The sequence below is a fragment of the Hylobates moloch genome, unplaced genomic scaffold, assembly GCF_009828535.3.
Source record: "Hylobates moloch isolate HMO894 unplaced genomic scaffold, HMol_V3 SCAFFOLD_16, whole genome shotgun sequence".
In the NCBI taxonomy this organism is placed as follows: domain Eukaryota; kingdom Metazoa; phylum Chordata; class Mammalia; order Primates; family Hylobatidae; genus Hylobates; species Hylobates moloch.
This window is the reverse complement of record NW_026652291.1, coordinates 53,794,016-53,821,669: the sequence shown is the minus strand read 5'-3', so window position 1 is coordinate 53,821,669 and position 27,654 is coordinate 53,794,016. Positions and strand designations below refer to the sequence as shown.

General features: G+C 41.9%; 1 protein-coding gene and 1 long non-coding RNA gene across 8 annotated transcripts in view; one reads left to right on the top strand and one right to left on the bottom strand.

Annotated features, from left to right (window-relative positions):
• The window catches only part of LOC131381423 (uncharacterized), a 28,801-nt gene extending 15,180 nt beyond the window's left edge, over positions 1-13,621 (bottom strand). Inside the window, exons 1-2 of the long non-coding RNA XR_009210188.1 lie at positions 13,350-13,621; positions 1,313-1,403 (exon numbers count right to left, since the gene is read on the bottom strand). This is a non-coding gene — a long non-coding RNA (uncharacterized LOC131381423). The remainder of the gene's footprint in view (positions 1-1,312; positions 1,404-13,349) is intronic.
• GNG2 (G protein subunit gamma 2) overlaps positions 1-27,654 on the top strand; it is a 156,796-nt gene that overhangs the window by 15,019 nt on the left and 114,123 nt on the right. For 4 of the 7 annotated variants that reach the window (XM_058429313.1, XM_058429315.1, XM_058429319.1 and 1 more), the window contains exon 1: positions 16,425-16,642. The exons of 2 other annotated variants lie outside the window; for them this stretch is intronic. Coding sequence is in view for 1 of the 5 variants with exons in the window: in XM_058429312.1 (XP_058285295.1) it covers positions 16,537-16,642 (106 nt within the window). In the remaining 4 variants the exon portion in view is untranslated. Of the gene's footprint in view, positions 1-16,424; positions 16,643-26,813; positions 26,903-27,654 lie in introns of those variants that run through there. One more of the 7 variants, XM_058429314.1, reaches the window with a different exon arrangement.

Below are 27,654 nucleotides of genomic sequence, written 5' to 3'. Positions count from 1 at the left end.
GCCAATGTTTTTGACCTGAATTACTGAGATAGCTTCTTAATAAGCCTCCTTGCTTTCATCATTGTCCCCACTCCAGTCAGCTCTCATTACTGCAGCAAAAGTGCACCTTTTCTAACATGAGATTATGTAGTTCCTCCTCTAAAGTCCTCCAAAAGTTGTCCATTTCACTCAAAATTTCAGTTCAAAAGCTAAATAGTTAAAATGGCTGACAAGGCCTGACAGCACGAGCTGTTTCTCCGCCCTATTTGTCTCCGACCTTGTGTCCCGCCTCTCTCTCCTTTGCTCATGCCGCATGATGGCCTCCTTGCTAGCCCCTAAATGCACCAGGCATGCTCCAGCCTCAAGTCCTTTGTATTCTTGCCATGTTCTCTGCCTGAAATGCTCCTCCTGCAGATCTCTGCTTTGCTAGTTCCCCAACTCCAAAAATTATTTAACTCCAACAGTTTTAATGTCACATTCCCAGAGGCCCCTGTATTTAATATTACTATAAACCTCCTCCTCCTTTGTGTTAGCACATTCTAGCCTCCTTCCCTTTAAAAACATTTTTTGCCAACACCTAATTATTATGTAACATACTGTATTTGTTTGTTTATTACATGTCTCCCCCAGTAGAATATAATCTGCAGGAGGATGGGACAGCAATTATTGCCTGTGTAGATCACTGCATAGTCCCCAGTACTTAGAACAATGTCTGGCACATGTACTGTGCTCAATACATATTTTTCAAATGAAAGGATGATATAAATGAAAAGGACAGCAAGGGGGACAGCCTTGATCCATAAAATCTAGACTATCAGTATCAGAAACCACAAGCAATAGGGAGAACTATGGTAATAAAAAGGGGTCACGAAAGAGCTATATGTTGTTTGAGCAACCAATTCTGAGAGAAGGAAGGGAAAAGCTCATTTCTTTGTAGTAGTTAGAAATTATCTGGCACTTTTTCCTTCTCATCTCATGGTCTGTAAGGAAGTGGACTTCAAAACAAAATTCACGTTTGATATCACTAGAGAAGCCCTACTATAATTGAATTACTTCATGACCAATGCCAGCATAGTGTTATTTTGAAAAATAAATCACAGTCTAACATTTAAAAAGTAATATAAAATTTTTGTTGAAGTCTCATAAAGTGATACCAAAGTGAAATACATTATACAATATGCAGCATAATTCCTAAAGATTCTCTTCTCACTGTCAAAAGTATTATTTTCAAAATTTAAAAAGAGAATTCCTATACAAATACATAGTGAGCATGTGTCAAAGTTTTATTTTAACTCATTAAAATGATAGGGAGGTTGGGCATGGCAGCTTATACCTGTAATCCAAGCACTTTGAGAGGCCAAGGTGGGAGGATCGCTTGAGCCCAGGAGTACAAGACCAGCTTGGACAACATGCCGAGACCCTGTCTGTACAAAAAATACAAAAATTAGTTGGGCATGATAGCACACACATGTGGTTTCAGCTACTTGGGGGGCTGTAGTGGGAGGATCACTTGAGCCCAGGAGTTCAAGGCCGCAGTAAACCATGATTGTGCCACTGACACTCCAGCCAGGGCAACAGCGAGACCCTGTTACAGGGGAAAAAAAAAAAAAAGAAAAAGATGGTGAAGCTATTTCAAATGATGATAAGAGAATTTAATGTATGTATATATATAGTCAGTGAAAGCAAAAATAAATGGAGAAATATGACTGTTAATTAGATACAAAACTATTACAGGGCAATAAACTGCTATCTTTGGGGTTATCTTTTCTACTTTAGAAATAGTTTGCATCGCTATAGAGCAAAAATTATTCTCTCTCAGTGTCTTAGCTGGGCTTCCATAACAAAATATCATAGACTGGGTTGTTCAAACAACAGAAATTTGTTCTCTCAGTTCTGAAGGTTGAGAGATCCAAGATCAAGGTGCCAGCATGATCAGTTTCCATTGAGGGTTCTCTTTCTGGATTTTGGATGGCTGCCTTCTCCCTGTGTCCTCACAAGGCAGGCAGGGAAAGCAAGCTCTCTAGTGTCTCTTCTTATAAGGGCACTAATTCCATTATAAGGGCCTCACCCTCATGACCTCACATGAATTTAATTACCTCTGAAAGATTCCATCTCCAGTTACCATCACATTGAAGATGAGGGCTTCAATATACAAATTAAGGGGTTTTAGACACAAAGCATAGCAATAGGCAAAAATGGTCTAAAAAATACCTGTTAGTAAGTCAGACAATTTTACACACTTCTGAATTCAGATGACTCTTAGGCCTACTAGACAGGGTCTTCACATAACAACGAAGGTACACAATCATCTATTTTACCTTTCAGAGGTTGGAAAAATTTTCTCAACCTTACAACTCATTTCTCTATAGACCAAGTCAAGATTAAAACTTATGGGGCCTGAAGCTTATACAATTTGGCAGGGGTGGCGGAGGGTGGAGTGGGGGCAGTTGCTCTGAAAAGAAGAAAGATATATAATGAATATGTAAACACATTATTCAGGTCTGAGGGACTTGGAGGGAGTCAGTATCAGAATTTCATGGAAAATCTACCTCCTGTACCTCTTCATAGCAATTTTCACACCACCCCCAAATCTGTCTTCTAAACATTCTATGAAAATCTTCATCTTTAATGGGCTCTTTCCTTTTTCAACTTTTTTCCAGTCCCTCTTTGTTCATGAATTTCTTCTAATATAAATCACTTTGCCCTCTCTAGGTGTCTGCTAGTTCATCTAGTTCTTGGCAACCCATTATCTTTTCAGGAGAAGGCAAACAGTCCTCCTTAGAACCTGGAGTAGGGTAAGACTGTGAATACAAATATATAATATAACATTGGCTCCATTACACTTACTCTTTAGGAGAAGTCCAAATGCCTCTTCAAAAGGTGGAGATGCCAGATAAAGCTTAATGTGGACCATCCTAAGGAATTTTTAACAGTGCTCAAGAAGTCTTAAAGGGATTATAATTTGTGGAGTAACAGACAGATATAATAGAAGGATGTTATTACTTGAGGGGCATAGAAATGGTAATACTGATTTTTAGAAAAGCTCCTGGGAATCCACATTCTATAGATTATCACTCACCTGTCACTATAACCAATTCATCACAGCAGTATTGCTGTGTGCCATCTGCTGTGATGATGAATGAAATTACTTTCACGTAACAACCACCAACTATCTTTGCCACTTGCTTTCTCCTTTACAGTGATATTGGTGGCCATATGAGTGGTAGGGGTCATACAGTGTTTCCATAGCTTACAGTAGGTGTCTTGAGATCCATTCAACAATAGCATCAGACTGCCCTTGAGACAGCCTCATCATGCAATACCAACTGAGTTAGTAAACATGGCCCCTGCTCTCTGGACAATTTCTAGAAAAGACCAAAAAAAACAAAGGCAGACAAAATGATTGGTGGGATGTTGCCTTCATTCAGTAACTGCCTTTGAAATATATAACACATTGAAGCTTTTGGAGATGGGGGAAGAAGGGCATTTTAAAGGCTGGCAGGAGAAGAAGAGCTGGAATTGTCTCAGAGGATTCCTGTCTATTAACTAGTGTGATGCAAATGCCTCCTTATCTATACATTAAAGTTCCCCCAGAATGCCCCCAAGGCATTCAGCCCTTGGCCCCCGAGCTGTGGTGGCTGGATACCAGCACTGTGATGGCCTCCAACCCTGCACTTGCCTGGCTTCTGCCTGCCACGGACTCCACTGCCGAGGTCAGAGCCACATGGAAATGAGGCCTTCCTTGGTGACAGAAAACAGAGCTTGTCGACCAGCTGGGAGACAAGTGTCAAGTGCTGGGTCCAGGTGGCAGATGAAAGGCTGGCGAGGTGCTAATGTTATTCCCTCCAGAGGGTGGCAAGTCAGAAGACAGCTGCCTCTGTCTTATGCTCCTGTGTTCCATGGATACCAACGCCACTGGGTCCTGGGTAAGGACAGGCACGTGCCCTCTCAGTACTGAGATTGCTAAAGCCATTTTTACTTTCCAGGAGAATCCTTTCCATGAGTAAGTAGGAAAGCAATGGAGATGTCACCTAAGTGAATTTGGGAACACATCTAGCGCTATAATGCATGCAAAGTTGTTGAGTACCTGACCTGAAGTACTTGTTAATAGAATGCAAATATTCTGGAAATAGATTTTCTTTTCCATTCCCTTCAGGGCATTCGATTTATTTGTGCTATATCCTGCTCTGAGTTAGAATACTTTATTATATACCTGGTTTAAAGATACCCTAAATGTCTATCCCGCTTCTATATAAATGAATAAGGACAAAAATTCTGTGCTAAAAGAGCCGAGGGCTCTGAAGGTCGGCAGGGTCTTAACCAAGGTACCAGAATGTAACTTAATAGAAGGTGAAGGATGTAGAATTAGGCTTCAGAGAGTGGCTCAGCTCCTTTCATGCCCTCTCTGAGGAGGGCAAAAGAGGAGACAAAAGAAAGCTTCTAGGTTAACCTGATGTTTATGAATGGCCCCCAGCTCAGTTGAGGTGAAGAGTGAAGCTGAGAGTCAACAATTACTGTAAGAAGCAAGAAGGAGCAGTGAACTAATTGAATCACAGAAGAGGCATAAAGGGCCAGAAAGTAGGAGATGAAGAGAAAGACTGGGCATCTAGGCTTTTGACTCTTTTAGCATCTAAACTTACATTCTAACTCCATTTCTTTCATCTTGAGCAGGAGAAACATTACTATTTATATTCAGACCTCAGTTCTCCCAGCTGCCTTTAGCTAAAATATTTCAGAGGTCCAAGGCTATACAGGTAAATAAGATAGCTGTTTGCAAACTGTCCTCCCCAGTTGCCTCTCCCCACCTCTCAACTTTGGCAAAAACCCAAACCACCCCCTACCTTTGATTTGAGATATGCTGGCCCAGCACGTCAAAGTCTAACCCACTCCTGAATCCCATGTTCTGTGTGCCTCTGCAAACACTCAAACAGATGCATCTAGAAAGCCATTTTAAGGTAAACTTACAGGATCATCCACTGCTCCCCTGACCTACAACTTCTCAATAAAGAAAAGACCCAAATTTTTGAGGCTCCCAAAGCCCAAAGTGTCTTCCTTTTAGAATTGAGAATAAATGTAAACATTTAACAAAGTAGAAAACTTTAGCAAAAACTATATTTTTCTTTTTCTCCTCCATTGTAAATATTAGTCTTATTACTAATTTTCAGGTCTTTTGCTGGGAGATGCTTTAAGGAAGTCTTAAATGTCCAGTCTTAGAAGTTTCAGGATAAGGGCTTTACAGGGAAACTTACATTATAAATAGATTTGGTAGGGGTCTTAGTTCAGGATGCTATACAGAACACTATAGACTGGGTGACTTAAACAATAGAAATTTATTTCTCACAGTTTTGAAGGCTGAGATGTCTAATATCATGGCACTGGCAGATCTAGTGTTTGGTCCGGGTTCTCTTCCTAGTTTGCGGAAGGCTGTCTTCTCATTGTACCTTCATTTGGCAGAGGAGAGATCATGACCATCTCTCTCCTATCTCTTATAAAGGCATGAATCCCATTCAGGAAGGGTCCACCCTCAAGACCTGATTATCTCGCAAAGACCTCACCTCCAAATGCCATCACACTGGGCTTCAACATATGAATTAGTGGGGGAATGAAAACACCCAGTGCATAGCGGTAGCTAGGGTAGTGGTCATGCAGTATCACAAGGCAAGCACTAGATTTGAAAGTGGTCTCTGTTCTACAAAAGTCACTAATTCATTGAGTCACCTTGAACTCTTTGGGCCAGTATTCTATATGCAACATAAGAATATATTTTATGACGTTGCTTTGAGGGTTAAATAAGATAATGTATATGAAAATGCTTTTAAAAATATAAAAAGTCACACGAAGTTTTATTGTTAATTTTTAATATACCACTTGCCTCGTTAGTGTCCTCTCCCCTCGCCACAACTCCAGCAAGCACCAGTATGCCATTTACCACTGGTTTTGCATAACCTAACCAAAATCTATTAAGTCTAATGTACTTCTGCTTCCCCTACTCCATTCTCTTCTACACACCCTTCAACAAATGTACCTGGAAAAAAAATCGTAAGGCAAATTTATAGGATTCTTTATTCCTGCTCCTTACAATAAAAAAAACCTTAATGCTAACCTATCACTAAAAGTTTGTTTTTATAAACAATAAAATACTTTCAATATTATGATTTTAAGTGACTTCATTTTTTTTTTTTTTTTTTGAGACAGAGTTTTCCTCTGTTGCCCAGGCTGGAGTGCAGTGGCACGATCTCGACTCATTGTAACCTCTGCCTCCCGGGTTCAAGCAATTCTCCTGCCTCAGCCTCCAAAGTAGCTGGGATTACAGGTACCTGCCACCACACCTGGCTGATTTTTGTAGTTTTTAGCAGAGACAGGGCTTCACCATGTTGGCCAGGCTGGTCTTGAACTCCTGACCTCAGGTGATCCACCTGCCTTGGCCTCCCAAAATGCTGGGATTATAGGCATAATCCACCGCACCTGGCCTGAGCTCATCTTAACGTTGATGAAATAAAAAGTTATGAAAGAAACATACCTCATTTAATATTGTTTCCCATACCTAGATATAGGGAGAAAAAAAGTTGGGATGAGAATAAAAGCTAAAGTTTATCAAACACTTATTATGAGCAAAGCACTCTGTTAATTATTGCCAGATACAAAATTAAAAGTGTAACTCGGCCAGGGGTGGTGGCTCATGCCTGTAATCCCAGCACTTTGGGAGGCTGAGGCAGGTGGATCACCTGAGGTCAGGATTTGGAGACCAGTCTTGCCAACATGGTGAAACCCTGTCTCTATTAAAAATACAAAAATATTAGCCAGGTGTGGTGTCTCATGCCTATAGTCTCAGCTACTTGGGAGGCTGAGGCAGCAGAATCTCTTGAACCCAGGACGCAGAGGCTGCAGTGAGCTGAGATTGTACCACTGCACACCAGCCTGGGTGAGAGGGTGAGACTCCGTTTCAAAAAAAAAAAAAAAAAAAAAATATGACTCATTCAAATATAAAGGGAGCACAAGTCAAAGGTTTTTTAACTTGTTCATGAGGGAACCAGCAGGCAGTTGAAACAGGAAAAACTGAAGTATTTATAGAGGCTGAAAAAGAAGAATGTTTGAATAAGATTCATAATTTAGATACAAAATTGGTTCATGTCCAGAGGGCAATAATAGTGTAACCTTGTAGTGATATTTCCAACCAAGATATTTTTATCCCTCTGCATTGCTCTTTGATGAGAATTATTTGCATTGCTCCTATGAGTTAACTTTTATACTTAGAGTTGTAAAATATCCTCGTCAGTAGTAAATAGGAAGTCAAACAAAAGTACCCACCTGGAGAATCAGATAATCACCCCCTCAGGTCTACACACAAGCCCCACTGACACTGAAAAGACTTGCTAATTTCCAAGTTTTGGATAATTGTTAACAGTACCTTATGCATATTGTATGGCAGAATTTAATATTCATTATTTTATGAGATCTACACAATTCTGAAAAGTGTTTATTAATGCCTGCAATCCCAGCACTTTGGAAGGCTGAGGTGGGCAGATCACCTGAGGTCAGGAGTTTGAGACTAGCCTGGCCAGCATGGTGAAACCCCATCTCTATTAAAAATCCAAAAATTAGCCAGGCGTGGCGGCGTGCACCTGTAATCACAGCTACTCAGGAGGCTGAGGCAGGTGAATCGCTTGACCCAGGAGGCAAAGGTTGCAATGAGCTGAGATTGCACCACTGCTCTCCAGCCTGGGCAACAGAGCAAGACTCTGTTTCAAAAAAAAAAAAACAAAAACGGGATTATTAATCCCATTTACACAGATAAACTGAAAATCAAGGAGATCAAGAAATGTGTCCAAATCCGACATAACAAATGATTACCCAGATCTGTTTACTTAGGAAGTCCTTGTTCCACTTGCTACAAATTATATATTGACAAAAAGAAAAATGTTTTGAATTTTTTATTGAGATACAGCATTCATATGTTAAAGTGCAATACTCCCGTTTATATATACATCTATCGTATGTCTCTCTAGAGAACTCTAGCTAACGCAGATTCCATCTCTACACAAAATATAAAAAATTAGCCAGCTTAGTGTTGTACATCTTTAGTCCCAGGTACTCAGGAGGCTAAGGTGAGAGGATTGGTTGAGCCTGGGAGATCAAGGCTGCAGTGAGCTATGATCGTGCTACCACTGCACTGCAGCCTGGACAACAGAGTGAGACCCTGTCTCAAAAAAAATAAAAATGCAAGACACTCAGCAATAAGTGACCCCGTAGTATGTACACGCCATGGATGAATCTCCATTACAGTGTGCTAAGTCAAATAACTCAAGCCCATAAGGCTACCTATTGTAATCATTCCATGTATTTGACATTCTGGAAAAAGCAAAACTATATAGATTGTGAACCCGAAATATCTGAGACAGGTCTCAGTCAATTTAGGAAGTTTATTTTGCCTAAGTTAAGAACACACCTGTGACACAGCCTGAGGCGGCCCTGACGACATGTGCCCACGGTGGTCGGGGCATAGCTTGGCTTTATACATTTTAGGGAGACATGAGACATCAATCAACACATGTAAGATGAACATTGGTTCAGTCTGGAAAGGTGGGGCAACTCGAAGCAGGGAGGGGGCTTCCAGGTCATAGGTAGCTAAGAAACAAACAGTTGCATTCTCTTGAGTTTCTGATTAGCCTTTCCAAAATGAGCAGAGGGATGACTGAGTTCTGTCTGTCCTTTGTCCTCAAGGAAATTCCTTGTGAGGGAGGGATGTACCTTTTTTATCTTAGTAGCTATCTTTTTTGGGAATAGAATGTGAGGTAGGTTTGCCCTACACAGTTCCCAGCTTGACTTTTCTCTTTGGCTTAGTGATTTTGGGTTCCCAAGATTTATTTTCCTTTCACAGGTTAAAAACAGATCAATGGTTGTCAGACGCCAGGGGTTGGAGGAGTTAACTGCAAAGGAGTATGAGAGAATTTTAGGGGTGATGCAGCTGTTCTGTATCTTGATCATGGTGGTGGTTACATGATTGTGTGTGTTTGTCAAACTCACATAACTACTTTAAAAAGGGTAAATTTTGCTATATGCAAATTATGCTTTAATTTTTTTAATGGAAAAAGAGCAAGATGTACCACAACATTTTTAATTTGTTAAACAGCTTTATTTTTAGTCATTCAATATAAATATGGAGTCCTGGAATATATGCAGAACCATGTCTAACTTCATGTTATTACAACTCTAGAGGTAGATCTCCAACAGTCTTGCAACTTCAGCGAGTTGTAGGACGCTCCTGGGGAATTGATCTTTGATTAACTGTCTTGCAATAAGCATTAGCAACGTGTTATAGTTTTGCATCAATTACTTGCATCTGGCAACCGGGGTACTGTGAAGGACTCCAGAAGGTGTAAGAGTACTTGTAAGAATGGGCAGAGGTTGAGTTTCTCATGTCTGGTGAAATCACTGCTCCACCTGGGTAGCTCCATCAGTAGCTAGATGTCATCGTAGGAGCTGGGGATATGGAAGCCTGTACCTTGGTCTGGGAGCATGACACTTTGTCTTCTCCTTTACTCCCAGAACTTTCTTCTTCCCTTATTTTATCATTAAGAAGCTTTATGTTCCTGTACGGTGTCTGTTGCATCTTTCTGTCAATCATGTCCCCCGTGACATCTATAAAATGTTCCACACAAAATCTACCTCCAACAGAGAATCCAAAGTAGCTCCTTGAACCCATTTGTCTTCCTCCCTCTTTATTGGGCACAGTCTTGGTTCTCTACTCTGGATGCAGTCCCCACAGTTGCCCAGTTCCCAGTTTACTGAGAGACTTCTCTCCTCTGTTAATACCTCACTTCTGTTCTCCCTCTTCCACTGGTGCCCCAATCTCAAACTCTCTGCATCTTAAATTTTGCTTCTCAGCCTTGTGCCTGGATTTTCACTCATTCTGTTGCCTCTGAATATTTCCTGAGGTAGAGTGTAAGGTGGTTTTGGACTCAGTGAGTGGATAAAGAGAGAGAGAATGTACTTCCATCAATCTGCCCATAGGTCACGCAACCAGGAGAGTAGCCAGACCTTTCAGAGCCCTGTAAATGACTGCCTTTTAGCATATCTGCTATGCTTATATGCCAGAAGACAACCCCCTCCTTTCTTTTATATCAGTTAGTTATATTAGATAAGCAAATCCCTGAAGCTTCTCCTACCTTACAATATTCTGAGCCCTAAAGCTAGGTTCACTCTCATGTATAATGCTACAACAATGTACTACCTTTCACCACAGCAAATCTAGATTAATTGGAGCCTTCATGTATCTGGTAATTTTTTTCCAAGAGCAGAAGTCACAATCATACCATAAGGAATGACCACAAATGCATAATATGAAACCCAAGATCAATAAAATACTACGATTGGTCAGTTTAGCAAGTAAGAAGATGGGTAGTTACTTATACATAGGTCCATAACTGGCAGGCAAAGAAAACTCCAAACTTACAAATGGAGGAAAATGCAAGAGAATAGGAGGGAAAAACAACGATAGCACCACAGGAGACCCTTACATTTTAAGTAATGGTTCCCAAATGTTACTCTGTGAATCAGCTGCAACAGGCCCCTCTCCAGACTGAATGAGTCAGAATCTATGGCAGGGGGCCCAGGAATCTAGACTTTAAAATTTCTCCCCAGGTGATTCTGAATATTTGACCAGGTTTGGGAACCCTATGTTTAGAGGCTCCACCAAAAAAAAAAAAAAAAAGCCTGGCACTGTTTGTTCTATATGAATTCATATAATCCTCGCCGTAATCCTCTAAGGTAGATACTATTTTTCTCTCCATTTTACAGACAAGAATCCCAGAGCATAGAAAAGTCACACAGCTAATTAAGTGTTGGAGCTTGGATTTGAACCCGGGTAATCTGGCTTTGAAGTCCACAATAATATTTCAACAGAACCATTAAAAGGAAAGAAAACAAGCAAGCGAAACATTAAGGCACATGAAAAGAGAAGAGTAGGATGAGAGGCAGATGAGAAAAATCACTTTGTAGGAAATAGGAAATTATTGTGAAATAATAGACATGACTTCCAGCATATAGAGGTAGGTATAGATACAAGGAAATGCTTTGCTTTGGGGCCATACAATGACAACTGTGATCTTAATGACAGTTCCAGGCAATGCAGACTCCATCAAGAAAGAAGAATAAATTGTGTCCAATAGACTATGCATGAAAATTATATGATTAATATATTTAAGAAAGATGTTTAATATAAGTTAACTGTTTACACACAGCTACCCAGAAAAATCCCATCAAGGAAAACAGGCTGGTCTCTGAACATTCTGTCTAATGAAGTTTCTAAGTCACTGTATGTTATTTTCCTGTTGTCAAGAGGGCCTCCTTTTTAGCTCTCCTTGATGGTTACCATGATGTCATGCTTATTTGCCCTCTCCTGACCCTAAACCATAATAAAATTGAGATCCTTCAAAAATCCTCCTATTCAGAGCCAGAACACTAAAAGCTTATTCAGATATGAGACTATTGGCCTGATAATATCTAGTCTAGACATAGGGATTCATGCAAGAAGGTACAATTAGAATCTTTTAGTCTGGCGTTGATGTCTTGAAATACATTTTCTAAAAATTCAATTTTAATATATATTATTTTGTAGAGAGAACAAGGAAGCATCTTCCCCAGGTCTTCACCAGAACAGTTCATTTGTTTCTTCCTTCTACATCCTGTAGAGCTGTCCAAGTTGTGCCTAGCAATAACGAAACCTATGACTGGCAGGCAGAATTTCTTTTGCAGCAGCCACAGGGCTCCGCACACACAAATGGAAGTGCTCGGAAGCTGGGACACCCACTGTCCCAGTGCCAGAGTAGCTTTTCCTGAGGTCCCACCCCAATGGTCACAGACCTACTCAGGGCTCAAAATTTATTTAACAAGATGGTTGGTTGGCCTATGTTACCACAAATGGCCTGTGTGTGACCCTTTTTCAGGGTACAGTTATTCGTCAGAATTTTTTGTTGTTGTTGTTGAGACAGAGTCTCACTCTGTTGCCCATGCTGGAGTGCAGTGGCACAATCTCAGCTCACTGCAACCTCCGCCTGCTGGATTCAAGCGATTCTTGTGCCTCAGCCTCGCCAGTAGCTGGGATTACAGGCACACACCACCACACCCAGCTAATTTTTGTATTTTTAGTAGAGATAGGGTTTTGCCATGTTGTCTAGGCTGGTCTCGAACTCCTGACCCCGAGTGATCTGCCCGCCTCGGTTTCCAGAAGTGCTGGGATTACAGGCTCGAGCCACCACGCCTGGCCTATTTGCCAGAATTGAAGGAAAATTTTCTTCTCCCTCTGGAGAACTCTGCTGTTAATCTTGTTGCCACTAAGGTAGCAGGCTGAGATGTTGCAGTTAAAGACTGCAGAAGAGACTAACAACCCAATTAAGTTATAATTAGCTGAACTATTTCAGGTGTTTTTAATCAAGGTTCTCCTTTCCGTAAATCATAGGAAAGGTCTTCAGGGGAGAGGGAAGAAATGATGCTTCTATATTAATGCAAATATACACTTGTTGAAGGGCTGGATGAAGGCACAAACATCTACTTGGTTGTCTTACTCTTGGAATTAATGCTGACCTCCTCTTTCTTGCTCTTCTCTCCCTGTTACCTCCTCACAGACATACCCAGACACCTGACTGGCTCAAATAGAACAATGAGAACACATGGACACAGGGATGGGAACATCACACACTGGGGACTCTCGGGGAGTCAGGGGCGAGGGGAGGGAGAGCATTAGGACAAATACCTGATGCACGTGGGGCTTAAAACCTGGATGACAGGTTGATGGGTGCAGCAAACCACGTGGCATATGTATACCTATGTAACCTGCACGATCTGCACATGCATCCCAGAACTTAAAGTTAAAAAAAAAAAAAGTCAAACATTTTGAACGTGTCCACTCTGCTCCTGCCCTCAACCCTACTTTCTTTCAATGCCTATCCCACACTGTCATGGGGCAGTCTTTCCAACATGCAAACCCGGTCACATCAGTCCTCTTGATTAACAGTTTTAATGGTTCCTCATGTTTCCATTTTGATTGAATTACCATGGAAGGTACTTACTCGATTAACCCCAGCCCACCTCTTCAGTCCACCCCACGCACACACCCTGGCCTTTTGGTCCCACTATGCCAAGCTATTCATGGCTCACAGAATAAGCCATGCTCTGCCCCATCTCATGCTTCCAAGCAGCCAGTGGCCTCAGCCTGCAAGGCTTCCTTTCTCCTCCCTAGCCCTTGGTCACCACCTTGGTTTCCACTGTGGCTCTAAAGACTCTCCTGGTGACTCAGGCAAAGGAAATGTATCTCCTTTCTGTGCATCTCCTGGCCGTGTGTTCTCTTCTCAGTTCGCTCTGCTCCTTCCTACCTTGTTCACGTGGCTGTCCCAGATAGCCAGTTTGATTGAAGACATTCAATTTGTTGAGGCAGAAACATGGAGCAGTTTTATCTTGCAAATGGCTGCTACCAGCTGTGCGTTCCTGTCACTGGCTCTCCTTTCCCTCTAGGGACCCAGTCCCCTTAGCATTTGATTCTATGTCATAAGTCATCACTTGTGTTTATTAAAACAATCTGGTCTGGTTTCCCATGTCATATTTGGTTCAAACTCTCTCTCCCCAGGGTAGGCTGGACTAGGCTGGGTAGGGGGCAGATCTTATGTCTGAGACTATCCCCTTCTTAATCATGATGTCACAGTGGAGAGGAAGAGGAGGAGGAGTTTCTCTAAGTCATTGTTTTCTTCATTGGCTTCAGTGGTGCTGAAGTTGCTGGTGACTCTGCTGTTGTTGACAGCCCTGTGTGTGTGTGTGGGTGGAGACGAGTGTTGTGTAAAGAGTTAGTATGGTCGATGGAAGCCCCAAAACCTCCACGGAAGAGGACTCAGTTCCAAGAAGGTCTCCTGAGCCTTGGTGGTTCCTTCCCAGGAGAACCTACCATAGTTTCTGGCTGACTCCCAGCTGGAGGCGCCACACCATGGCCCTCGGTATCTGTTCCTCTTTACCTCCTGCCACAATTTCTTTTTTTGAGACAGAGTCTCGCACTGTCACCCAGGCCATAGTGCAATGGCACAATCTTGGCTCACTGCAACCTCCACCTCTCAGGTTCAAGTGATTCTCCTGCCTCAGCCTCCCGAGTAGCTGGGATTACAGGCACACGCCACCAAGCCCGGCTAATTTTTTTTGTATTTTTAGTAGGGATGGGGTTTCACCATGTTGGGCAGGCTGGTCTCAAACTCTTGACATCATGATCCTTCCGCCTCGGCCTCCCAAAGTGCTGGGATTACAGGCGTGAGCCACCGCACCCAGCCTTCCTGCCACAATTTTTATTGAAACAACTTGGTACTCTTGCTTTGATTTAAAGTAGATAAAAGACACCGAATTTATTGTGAATTTTTTTTTTCTCTTGGCTGTCTTAAAAATCTGTTTCTCTATGGGCTAAATTAGTGTATCATATGGGCCAAATCGCTTTTTAAAAATAGGTAATTTTCAATCATAAATACAGGCTGGTACAGTGGCTCATGCCAGCACTTTGGGAGACCGAGGCAGGTGGATTGCTTGAGCCCAGGAGTTTGAGACCACCTGAACAACATGGCGAAGCCCTATATCTACAAAAAAATACCAAAATTAGTCGGGCTTGGTGGTGCGCATCTGTGTGGTCCCAGCTACTCAGGAGGCTGAGGTGGGAGGATTGACTGAGCCCAGGAGGTCAAGGCTGCAGTGAGCTGAGATCGTGCCACTGCACTCCAACCTGGGTGACAGTGAGACCTGTCTCAATAAATAAATAAATATCCATGGATCTTTAAACTATATTTAGATCTTAGAGACAATCTTGCCCAGCATTTCTCGAAGTATGCTCTGAAGAACTACGAGAGATTCTGTGAAGGCAGTACTCAGTGGCCAAATACGTTTGGGAAACGCCACATTCTTATTCTGTAGAACTCCCTCTTGGAGAGTCATCCCAGATATCAGAATATCAAAAGCCCCGAGAAGTCCCATGGTAAATAAACCTGGTCAATGTTCTTGAACCTAAGATTTTGCAAAATGATTTGAGCTCTGAATTCCCCATCTGCACTTTTTACCCTGTGTGCCACCTATTGATCCAGTTTGGGTCGTGCTGGCCTGAGTGATGAGGCAGTGGTACATGCTGGAAATAATATTAAGAAATGGTAGTTACAGTGCTGGATCCATCCTCTTTGTGCTCTGTAGTCCCCTGGGCGCAGAGCTTTGTCTCGACATCACTGCTCTAGCATCTATAAAACATGGGACACTCTAGTTCATTGCAGCTTCCACCTTTGACAAGATAGGTATTACAAAATGACCTTGTGATTCAGCTGCCAAAAATTAACAGTAAAGCACCAGTAACTCTGTGTAAATCCTACTCTATTCAGTTTTTAAAATGTATAAACCATTTGTCAAAAGGCAGAAAGGTAGATACTGGAAAAGGAAAAACAGATTAATTTTAAACTACTTGACTCAGATATAATCATGAAAAATCAAGGAGGTGAGTTATCAACCATTTTAGTTTTTGTATATATTTGGAGTAATATAGAATATTTTTTACGTACAATTTTTTTCCACACACAAGTGCTCTTCATACATATTACTAAAGACAGATAATACCCAGGCTATGAAAACCATAGAAACCTGGATTAATCAATTTTTGTTGTGTAGTTTTATCAGGCTGTTACAAATCAATTTTAAAAAGGCAGGAAAGCAGCTAAATTTGTTGTTAATTCTCTGAAGTTGTTGGATAGAAGTAAAAATTCAACTTCAACCCCATGTTAAATTTGAGCATTTGGAATCTTAATCCTAAAATTTAGAACTATAAAAAGAAGAACATTCTTAAAAAATGTCTCTGAGACCTGTTTTTTGCTTTGTTTTCTACCTAACTTAATTCTGCCACCCAGTTGAATATTTCCGTTTTCCTTGGTGGAACGCAGGCTGAGTGCTGAAGGGCTCTAGCCACCTGAGAATGGCATCTGCCTTCCCGTCACCATGCCAACACCCCTGGCTACAAAAAAGGGATTTCCCCTTTTTCCAGTCTTCCCTCCCATGTGGGACAGGTGCATGCACCCCTACTCCAGGAAGGGCACCATTCCTAATTACAATTGCTTCCTTCCCTCCATTTTTGTGTGAGAGAAGAAAGCTTGAGATGCAATCCTTTGTCTTTTCAAACATGATTCTTTTGTTTTTGTTTTGTTTTCTCGCTATTCTTACTGACGTCTTTGTGTGGTGCAGCGGCTGGGATCCCACTGCATCTACATGGCAACCAGGAAATCAGTCATTCAGAGTTTCCATGGTAACCAGAAGGGGGAGGGGTGGAGAAATCCATTTTATCACGGTATGCTGTGTCCCTTCCTGGAAGCCTACAGAATTTTTAGACAGAGGTCATTATGAAATCAACAACAACAACAAACGCTCATTGGCATCAAGACAGGCCTGTGAACTGGCATCTCCAGGCAGGCTGCAGACTGGGAGGGTGGGAGTGAGCATGCAGCCGACCCCACCATGAGGCACAGGGCATCGCCTTCTCCCCTCAGCACAGAGGAGAGGTGATGAATGCCACTTGGTCTCTGCAGCGTCTGTAGAGGGAAGTTTGTAAGCGGGGAGTGCCAACCCCAATTGGCAGATTCTCTGACACTTCAAATCTGCAAAGGAAAAGCAGGTAACCGACGTTGTGTAAGAAGTGAGCCTCTTGGTTTGGGTGGGGGCACAGTTCTACTTTTATGGTAAGAGGAGCCCTGACTGCGGAAGTGGCCTGAGGGGTGCTGTCCCAAGAAAAGCGGAAGTATCTGTTGAGTCTTGTTTCCTGTCACATCCTGGAGCTGAAGGTAGTCACATTTCAAATTTAAAAAAAGAAAGTCATGTGAAGTTAACCAGTGAGATTATCTTTTACAGGCAGGATAATTAGAATCCTCAATGGTGTAGAATCTTCCACCTATAGGCGGGTTGAGTTTTATCACAGACAAGAGGGGCCCTAGACCCTCAGAAGGCCTTAGCTCCTGATTTATTTAGTCTGACCTTTGGAGAGTCAAATTACCAGGATTTGATTGCACTTCCAACTAAAATTGAGAATGTGCTCCTTGATTTTAAAAAGTCTTCTAATGGCGATATTCTAATAGGCCAGGACATAGGGATGTTACTCTACGAATACAGGTCCTTTTTTTTTTCTGTAAAATGAAAAATTACCGCTCATCTTCCTTTTTAACAGTAGAAGATTACGCTTTTCCTCTTTTGAAGTTGAGATGAACAAATTCTTGATTTCTTCCCTTCTTCACTCCACACTGCTCCCTCCATTCTCTTGAGTCCATCCTAGTAAATAGTTCCACCAGTCACCATTCACTTTGGAGTCTTCCTCACCCTTACTCTCCTTCCCTCACGTCCAAGTCAGCAGCAAATTCTTATAGCCCTAGTTTCAAAATAGAGCCTGAATCCAATCTCTCCCCATCACCTTTACTATTCATCATCCTAAGCCAAGCCAACATCATCTTTCTAAATTCCAAAAGGCCCTCCTCATTGTTCTAGTTTCTATTTTGGCTACCATCATTCTGGTCTCACAATGCAAGTCAGATCATGTCATGCCCTTGTTCAGACCATTTCCCACCCCATGGCTGTACATCACACTCAGAATACAACCGTGACCAACAAAACTCTATGAAGTATAGCCCCTGACTACTGCCCCATCCTTATACCCTATGTGTGCATTCTGCTCTGTCCATGCTGACCCCTCCTTGATGCTTCTGAGCACACTCAACTTCCGCAGTCTCGGGAGAGTATTGTGCACTTGTTGAAATACTCTTCCCTAAATGTTAGGCCTCCTCTCACTTCCTTCAGGTCCCTGTCTAAATGTCTTCTCCTGCAGGAGGACGTTTGTATCAGCCTGGGTATATTAGGAAATAGAAGGCACACCATTTTTAGGTGAATGAAGGGAGTATTTACAGAGGTATGTGTGGGGATCAGGAAACCAACAGCAAGATCTGATGCCACACCTAGGCTTGAAGGGGTTAGTGTTGGAGGAATGCAGAGATTTGCAGTCCTGGACACCTGTGGGGCTGCCCAGAAGAAGCTGTGGTTCTTGAGGAAGGAAACCAGGACCAGAGAAGAATACTGAGGAATAGACACACTGGATTTCTACCCACTGGTCTAACACAGATGGAAATCAGAGATCAAGGGAGTTGGAGTAATGAAGTACTGCGTACTATACAAGCTATCTACTGGCGCATAACAAATGATCCCCAAAACAGCGGTTTCATACAATATATACTTTTTTTTTTCTCTTACAGTTTCTGTGGGTCAGGAATTTGGGAGCAGCTTATCTTAACATTTCTGGCCCTCAGTCTCACTTGAGGTTACAGTCAAAATGTCTGTAGTTGAATACAGTCAGTTGTTTGAAGGCTTGTCTGGGGTGGAGGATCCATTTCCAAGGTGGCTCGCTTACATGGCTGGCAAGTTGGTGCTGGTTGTTGACAGGAGACCTAAGATCCTCCCCACGTCGACCTCTGCACAGGGCAACTTGAGTGATCTCAAAACATGGCACCTGGTTTCCCCCAGAGCGAATGCTCAAGGAGGCCAAGGTGGAAGCTACAGGGCCTGTTATGACCTAGCCTTGAAAAATCACACATTGTCACTTCGGCCACATTCTATTAGTCACACAGATCAGTTCTGAGTCAGTGTGGGAAGAGACTATACCAGAGTATGAACTGTAGAAGCCAAGAAATAATTGAGGGCCATCTTGGAGAGCAAAGCAAAGCAAAGTGGAGAATGAATTGAAAAGCGTGAGGGAGGAGATGGTGATCAGAGAATAACCAGCACCCTTCCTTGATCATTCAATTTAAAATACTGTATGCATTTCTGCTGCTCTGTTCCCCTTCACTGCTTTATTTTTCTTCTCAAAATTTAATGCTACCTGACATATTTATTTGTTAATGATTTTTTTTTGCATTCCCTCACTATCATATAAAATCCATGAGATCAGAAACACTGTTTTGTTTCCTTCTGGCACCTAGTAAACTTCCAATAAATATTTGTATATTCAAATGTATAAATTATATCCAATTTTAGATACAAAGCAAATGCTTCTTTTTTTTTTTTTTTTTTTTTTTTTTTTTTTTTTTTTTTTTTTTTTTTGAGACAGGGTTTCACTCTGTTGCCCATGATGGAGTGCAGTGCCATGATTGTTACAGCTCATTGCAGCCTCTATCTTTTGGGCTCAGGTGATCCTCCCACTTTAGCCTCCCAAGTAGTTGGGACTATAGGTGGGTACCACCATGCCTGGCTAATAAAAAGTAAATGCTTTTAAATGGCCAATTCCAGTAATATCCCCATCCTTTTTAAACCAAAAAGTTGTTCCTCCCAACCCAACTCCATCCCTAAAAAGACTAATACTGATCACGGAATTAAAACTTTGGGAGTTTTGGAAGCAGCATAGTTACCTCTTGGTCCTTTCTCTTTCTTCGGCTTCTGTTGTTTTCATTTGGCTGTTCCTTGGAGATTTTATTTTTGTTTTTTGCACTCCCCCCCCCCCCTTAATTTTAGAAGCAAGTTTTCGTATTTCTTCCTCTTAAAGTAAGTTGCCTCTTATGTGGCTGTTAAAATTGCCTGTTTATGTGGCTCCCATTTGAGTTCTCTTTGCGGCAATCTTATTTAAAAAATAGCTCTCATGAAAAAAATAAACCCCTCCCTCCTAATCTTCTTCCTTATTCTCTTTCTTATGTTTATTCCTGCAATCTACCAAGTGTACCAGTGAAAATTTCTTGTCTTCTGTGGCACATATGAGGCTAAAAAGATTGCTGACCTATGGTTACTGATGGTCGGAGGAAAAGAACAGATTACAAGCAGAAAAACATTTCTTCTGGGCACTAGAGAACATGTAGAATCCATTGTATTAGGCTGTTCTTGCATTGCTATAAAGAAATATCTGAGACTGGATAATTTATAAAGAAGAGAGGTTTAATTGGCTCTCCATTCTGCAGGCTGAACAGGAAGCATGGTGCTGACATCTGCTCAGCTTCTAGGGAGGCCTGAGGAAGCTTACAATCATGGTAGAAGGCGAAGAGGGTTCAGGCACATCACATGGCAAAAGCAGGAGCAAGAGAGAGAGAGTGGGAGGGGGGTGCCACCCACTTTTAAGTGATCAGATCTCCTGTGAACTCAGAGTGAGAGCTCACTTATCACCAAGGGAATGTCCCAAGCCATTCATGAGGGATCCACCCCCATGATCCAAACACCTCCCACTAGGCCCCACCTCCAACACTGGGAATTACAGTTCAACATGAGATCTGGGTGGGGACAAATATCCGAAGTATATCACCTGCATATGCAATGCCAACCCACCGTGGAGCTTATGTACACAACGTTATCCCAGTCAATTGATTATAAGAAGAAGAAGAAGGCAGCCTCAGGAACATTTGCACCCAAATCTAGAGAGGGTGGAAGGATGATTTTTGTCCTCCATCAGCCCTAGAAACTGATGATAAATTAACACATTTCCAGATACCAAGTGGGAGAAACCAGCCCCTTAGGTTATAAAGCACGTTCCCTTGGAGCGGGGAGATAATCTGGTTGTCAAAAGATACAACTTGGCTCCCCATATGCATACTCATCATTCTACACAAAATCTACACAGCAGTCTTCATTGTAAATGCTTTGATCATAAGATGCCCTTCGTATCACCATCAGCTTTTGACCCAGTGGTACTGGAGCAGCAGTTTTGACTCTTATACTAAGAGTACATACTAACCTCATCATTTACTTATATCATAAATGGGAACAGTGAGTTTCCATTGTTCTTGTGGAGTTCATTTACTCATTTGACAAAGATTTAGTGAGTGCTTACTGTGTATCAGGCACCATCAAGACGCTGCCTGATCAAGAACACGATTGTTCTTTTCCTACAGACTTAAGGGTAGAAAGATGTTTTTATTTTCCCATCTGATGATTGTCATGGATGGTGAGTCTTTGAAGAGTTTCCTTAGACTGTTATTCCACAATGAAATGGGAGTCTGCCCCACTAATAAATAGATTAAGCAAATATGTCCATTCCGAACACTTTAATTTCTTCCTTAAAATCTTATCTTTTCTCTAGTGGTGGCTTTTCAGCTGTGGGGCATGAACAACTTTTTTCTCTCTTGCCTATAATATATGTGGTTATTGCTGTCACGTCCTTCAGATATAAAACCATTGATATACGTAATCCTTAAATAAGGGTGCAGGTAATGTCATTTTTCCACTTTTACATCAGCTCTGCACCAAGTGTGTTGCTAGAATTTTGGCAGGATTTACTTAAGTCATATTATGCTGTTAATTTTCAGTTTATGCAAATCTACTTTCTAGATGTAAAAATTTAGCAGTGAGGGATGTACGTAAATATTTTAATAGTAAATAAATGACTTGGCAGTGGTCTGCGTAAATTTCAGTATTCTGAACTAGGAAGGAATCAATGACCATAACTGATCTTGAGCATGTAACTCACTCTTTTCATTGGAAAATAAAATCATAAACATTCATGTATAATGAACAAACTTGCCATACTAACAGATACTATAGGACGTTGATAATATTTTAAAAATTAAAAAGAGCCCTACAGAAACTTGACTTATCTTCCTCCTCCTAAAATGAATCTCTGGACCTCACTTGTTGTGCTTTTGCCTTTATTCATATATGCAAATAAGATTTATTGCACACCTACTGTGTCCTATGCACTGAGCACTGTGCAGGGCACTAGAGATACAAGACTGAGCAAGACATTACCTGTGAATTCTAGGATTTCACATATGGTTGAAGATAGAGGTAAACATGCAATGATAATACAATGTAATAAGAGCTATAACCAGGATAAAGAAGTGGTAATTTGTCGGGGCAGGGGAGGGGTCCCTAGCTTAGTCATTTTCCTTTATAAAACTGCACAAAAATAGTAATTTGCTAGGGAATCTTAATTATAGATTATTTTTGCCAGGTCAATAATTTGAGACTTCCAATTTTACTCTATACTACATAATGCTTCTCTGTTGAAATTTCCTTGTGTAATCATACAAGTAATACTTAAAGAATGTTGAACAGCTTCTTACTAAAGTAACGGAAATCATTTTAGCAACATTTCACGAGAAGTGTCTTGCATTACTGCAAATGCACCTTCAGAGTTCACAGATTTGCCACAAGAGCAATCAATTGACAACGCTTTCCTTCATAAGAGCTTTCTACATATAGTGGGACTTCATTATCAACTAAGTAAAGAATAGATTTTTTTTTTCCTGCTGGTTTAATGTTATTACTTGGTCGGTAACTTCGGGGTCTTTCCTTTTTCAAAATCACTATCACATTTCCCCCCTTGCTATATCCTCTTCTCATTTTTTGATTTCTGGGGACATTTTTGGTAATATTTTAAGCAGGCTTAGTAGTTGTTCACTCATTCTCTTAGATTTTTAGCTGATTTTATAAAATTTTCTGGTATTTTCAAAATGGTCAGTAGTGGTCATAACTTTCTTCCATAGGACCTAATTGTTTATATTCAGTTCAAGTTAACAAATACTGAGTGCACGCAATGTACCAAGTGCTGTGCGAGGTGGGTGCTGAAGATGCAGAGATGTGAGACATAGCCGTTGCCCTCAGGGAGTGGCATGTCTAGTTATCACACTCTAGTGGACTCTGATGGAAGGGACACATTCACAAGCCATAGTTCCCTCCACTGCTATGGTTCTGTTCATGAAATTCTGTCACAGAAAATTCAAAATGAGAACCTGAAAACCTAGGTACAGAATAGAGCTGGAGTAGCCAAGGAAGGTCACAGGTAAATTTATGAAAACCCCTTCCAGTAGGGAAATCAACAAAGACATAAAGAAAAATGCCTTCAAACAGCTCCTTTAATTTCCTATCCTCTTTTGCCAACCTATTTACTGACAAAATAGATCACGCTGTCTGGTCTACATTTTTGGCACAGAAAAACTAAGTCTTGCCTTTCTGCCTTGCCTATAAATTATTGGAGTCATTATTGTATAGCTTTTCTTTCAAGATACTTCAAAATGATTTACGTGCGTGATATTAATCTTGCAGATTTGTATCCTGTAATTCTGACATTCCTTTCAAAGGACTATTTTTCCAAGGCTTTGTGGGTGCACAGTGTTCTCTAACCTCTGTCACACTTCGCTGCTGACTCCCTCTTCTTGTTCTTGTTGCCTGTTTCCTGTTGTCCCTGAATTTCTTTTTTCTTTCTTTTTTTTTTTTTCTGGGACACAGTCTCGCTCTGTAGCCCAGGTTGGAGTGCAGTGGCACTATCTTGGCTCACTGCATCCTCTGCCTCCCAGGTTCAAGTGATTCCCCTGCCCCAGCCTCCCAAGTAGGCGTGCACCACCAGGCTAATTTTTGTATTTTTAGTAGAGATGTGGTTTCACCGTGTTGGCCAGGCTGGTCTCAAACTCCTGACCTCAGGTGATCTGCCTGCCTTGGCCTCCCAAAGTGCTGGGATTACAGATGTGAGCCACCATGCCTGGCCTGTCCCTGAATGTCTATATTGATCTTCAGGGACTTTTTGGAAGCAACAAGTTTTACTTCGCAGAATCACTGTTTCTGTTTTTATGGTAGTAACACATTTGGTTTAAATTCTTTCACCTGACCCCAGTCAATAGCCCAGCTCCAACTTCTGCTGGTGGAGGAAGGGTTTGGAACAGTTTCTGCTTATGGGAAGATCAGAACTTCAGAAACATACAAGGCAGCCCTGGTTTGGGGAGTGTGGAGCCCTTGTTCCTAGTAGCCTGGTCAAACTCTCTCTGGGCACAACTGCTTGTATCCACAGCAAGGCCTCCATGGCTCTTTTTTAAATTTTTTATTTGTTTTTATTTTTATTTTTTAGGTGGAGTCTTGCTTTGTTGCCCAGGCTGGAGTGCAGTGGTGCTATCTTGGCTCACTGCAACCTCCTCCTCCAGGGTTGCAAGCAATTTTCCTGCCTCAGCCCCCCGAGTAGCTGGGATTACAGGTACCCGCCACCACACCTGGCTAATTTGTGTATTTTTAGTAGAGATGGGGTTTTGCCATGTTGGCCAGGCTGCTCTCAAACCCCTGACCTCAAGTGATCCTCCTACCTTGGCCTCCCAAGGTGCTGGGATTACAGGAGTGAGCCACCGCGCCCGGCCGGCTGTGGCTCTTTCTTACCTACTTCCAGCTCTGGTTCTGCCTCCCTCCCGTCTTTTGCCTTCTCCCTGCCTGTGTCCCTCTGTGCTACTGTCCTCTTCAGTAAGACCTCAGGCTTCATGGTTAGCCCTCCTCCAGCCCTCTTCTTCAATTTCCATCTACTCTTGGCCTCCTTACCCATCCCCTTCCTTTCCTCATCAACATTTGTGTTTGTTTTCTCGTGAGGGGTTAGGAAAATCTTTAACTCATTCATCACCGATAGCCTCCCCAGGAGTGTGTGTATATATGCAACACACACATGTATACATACATGTGTGACATTTCAGGCAATATCAGAGAAGGATCTGGGGGGCTTTGCACTACTAGCTGTGCCCAGAGCAAAAGGAGAGAACTCATGGTTCCAATACATTTCTCTCTGATGAAAGAGTTGGCTATCACTCTTCATGTCCCTTGTCCCACTAGCTTTCGTGCTGGGCCGTGAGACAGAGACTGGCATTTTTCATTAGTGAAGGCCAGCCATTCTCTCTCCAGAAAGATTAGTTCTGCCCACCCACTCCCTGACTCTCTTCAAGCCAAATATGATTCAGTCTTCTTGGCTCCTAACAGCTGGGCTTAGGCTCAGATGTCTGGGGAGAGAGAATGATCCTGTGACACACAGATCAGATCATGATTATATCTTTTTGAAGAACTCTTTAAAGAGGCTTCTATTCCCTTTAGCTGATCCAAGAAATGCCTGGAATTCTAGCTTTTCTGTGATAAAATAACAGCTCAGTAATTTATTTATTCTTCATTACTATTCAGCTGAACAATTAAGCAAGCCATTAAATGTACCATCAATGTATAAGAGTAGACAAGATTTATGACTACATGGATTTACCTTTTTGTTCCCATTTTACTCTTCCTTCTTCCCTCCAGCCCACACATGCACTCAAGGGCTGGCTTTGCTGGCACAGTTTATGGCTCCTTTCTGATAGGAAGCAGAGAGAGAGACTGACTGACCAACAGACCTACCTACCAAAGCTGAGACAGGGAAGAAAAAGTAGGGAGGGCTCAGCCAGAGAAGGCAAGTCAATCAAAAAATAAAGAACTAGGCCGGGTGCAGTGGCTCATGCCTGTAATCCCAGAACTTTAGGAGGCTGAGGCAGGTGGATCACCTGAGGTCAGAAGTTCAAGACCAGCCTGGGCAACATAGCAAAATGCTATCTGTACAAAAAATACAAAAATTAGCTGGGCATGGTCAGTTGGTGCACGTCTGTAATCCCAGCTACTTGGGAAGCTGAGGCAGGAGAATCGCTTGAACCTGGGAGGTGGAGGTTGCAGTGAGCTGAGATTGTGCCACTGCACTACACACCGGGTGACAGAGCAAGACAGTCTCAAAAAAATGAAAAATGAAAAAATAAAGAACTCGCTGGGCATGGCGGGGGAGGAGAGAGAAGGAGGTGTACAGCATTGCAGAGAGATTAGAGAGTTTGGGGATTTGGCATATGAGATGCTCTGGGACAGTTGGGAGGTGGCAAAGATTTGAGAGTGCATAGGGGGATGTGAGAAGTGTTTCTAGCTTATTCATCAGTCTCTTTAAAGTTCCTACAGAGATACAAATAAAGAATAGCTTTCTTTTTAATATTTCTTTTCTTTTTTGTTGTTGTTGTTCGAGACGGAGTCTTGCTCTGTTGCCCAGATAGAGTGCAATGGCAAAATCTTGGCTCACTGCAACCTCTGCCTCCTGGGTTCAAGTGATTCTCCTGCCTTAGCCTCCTGAGTAGCTGGGAATACAGGCGTGCACCACTGCACCTGGCTTATTTTTGTATTTTTAGTAGACATGGGGTTTCACTGTGTTGGCCAGGCTGGTCTTGAACTCCTGACCTAGTGATCTGCCTGCCTCAGCCTCGCAAAGTGCTGGGATTACAGGCGTAAGCCACTGAGCCCAGCCTTAATATTTATTTTCTAATTACTTTTTTGTTGCCAGACTATGCTTCTTTATAAGAAGTTCAATGCAGAAATGGAACTAGGAGTTGTCCCAGAATTTGTTAGGCTTGCCCATATAACAAATATTCAGAATTTGGTGTGCATGTGCCATGGATTTCCATAGAAAATTTGCAAAATATATATATATATATATTTATATATAGATGGAGGGATTATTGTTTCTTACCCCATGACCAACTTCTCATTTTTGAGACTTCCTTTTCCTCCCATCACTCAAAGGAATGGAATTTCTGCCAATGTTGCCTTTTCATTATACAAACATCTGTTGACTACCTGCTGTGTGACAAGCAAATGTGGACCTAACCTTAAGGGACCCAAATGCTAATGGGTGAGATGCACATCTAACAAAACCTGAAAATAACATCCTTAGTTCTGAAATGGAAGTAGAGGCAAGGCACCAGTTGTGCTCACAGAAAAGGAAGCACCTGCTTAGTTTCCATGGTCAGGAAAGGCTTCTGAGAAAAGCTGAGTCCTAAAGGATAAGTAGGGGTTTACTAGCAGGCAAAATAGAGGAAGGGATAGGGCATTTCTGGCAACAGAAATAGCATGTGCCAAGATGCAGAGAGAAAACGGCACAGCCCCATTAGGAACCTGCTGTGAAGGTTGTAGGATATAAGGCTGCGACAGGCACTAAGGTGAGAATGTGGACAGGTGACATCACAGAAGGCTTTGTATGCCATGCAGGGGAATTAAGGCATATATCCTGGAAGCAACCCGGAGGGGAGATACGGAAAAATTATAGTAGGAAAGTGACTTGATCAACTCTCCATCTCAGCAATGTACTTCTGGTGGGGATGGCTTCGAAGAGAGACTGGAGGTAGGAGGACAAAGTAGAAAGTATTGTACTTGCACAGAAAAAACCAAAGCATTTGTAAAATAAGACAGTGGCAAGAGGAAGAGAGAGGAGGGGTTCGGGCAAGGAGATAGTTTGTTGGTGAGAATGAAAGGATGAGGAACTTTAAATCAGATTGGGATAACAAAGATAAAAGGTTTTGGGATTATTATTATATTCCTGATGTGGGCAACTGTTTTGTATTCCTCATTAAATGAAATGGAGAATATAGAAAGAGTAACAGGCTTTGGATGAAGGTATAGTACATAATTTGGGGATTATTAACATGACTCCAAGGAACATCCAGCTAGAAAGCTCAGTAACATAGGAGAGACATCAGGCCAAAATTATGTCCTCTTCATTACCTGACCTCCGCTACCAGTAGATGTAAGAAATACAAGGTATTAATGCCCACAAATACGGCCATGCATGAATGTTAGAGTATTTTACAGACTTTGTTTTACCCAGTGATAAAATGTACTGGGATAGGCTCATGGTTAGCAATTGATGCATAAACTATGAATGGTGAGATGTCATTTTCCTAAGAAATCAAGACTTCGCAAACTTGGTATGCAAACTTGTGTTAAGAGCTCTAAACTGGATTAATCTATCCTGGCCAAGCTACACCCCCAGACTTTACTTTTCTCTCCTGAAAAAGAGGCTATTAGGACCAGTTGAAAAGCAATGAGGTATTAATGAGAGAGAGATCTTAAAATCTAGTTTTTAGCCTTGTATAG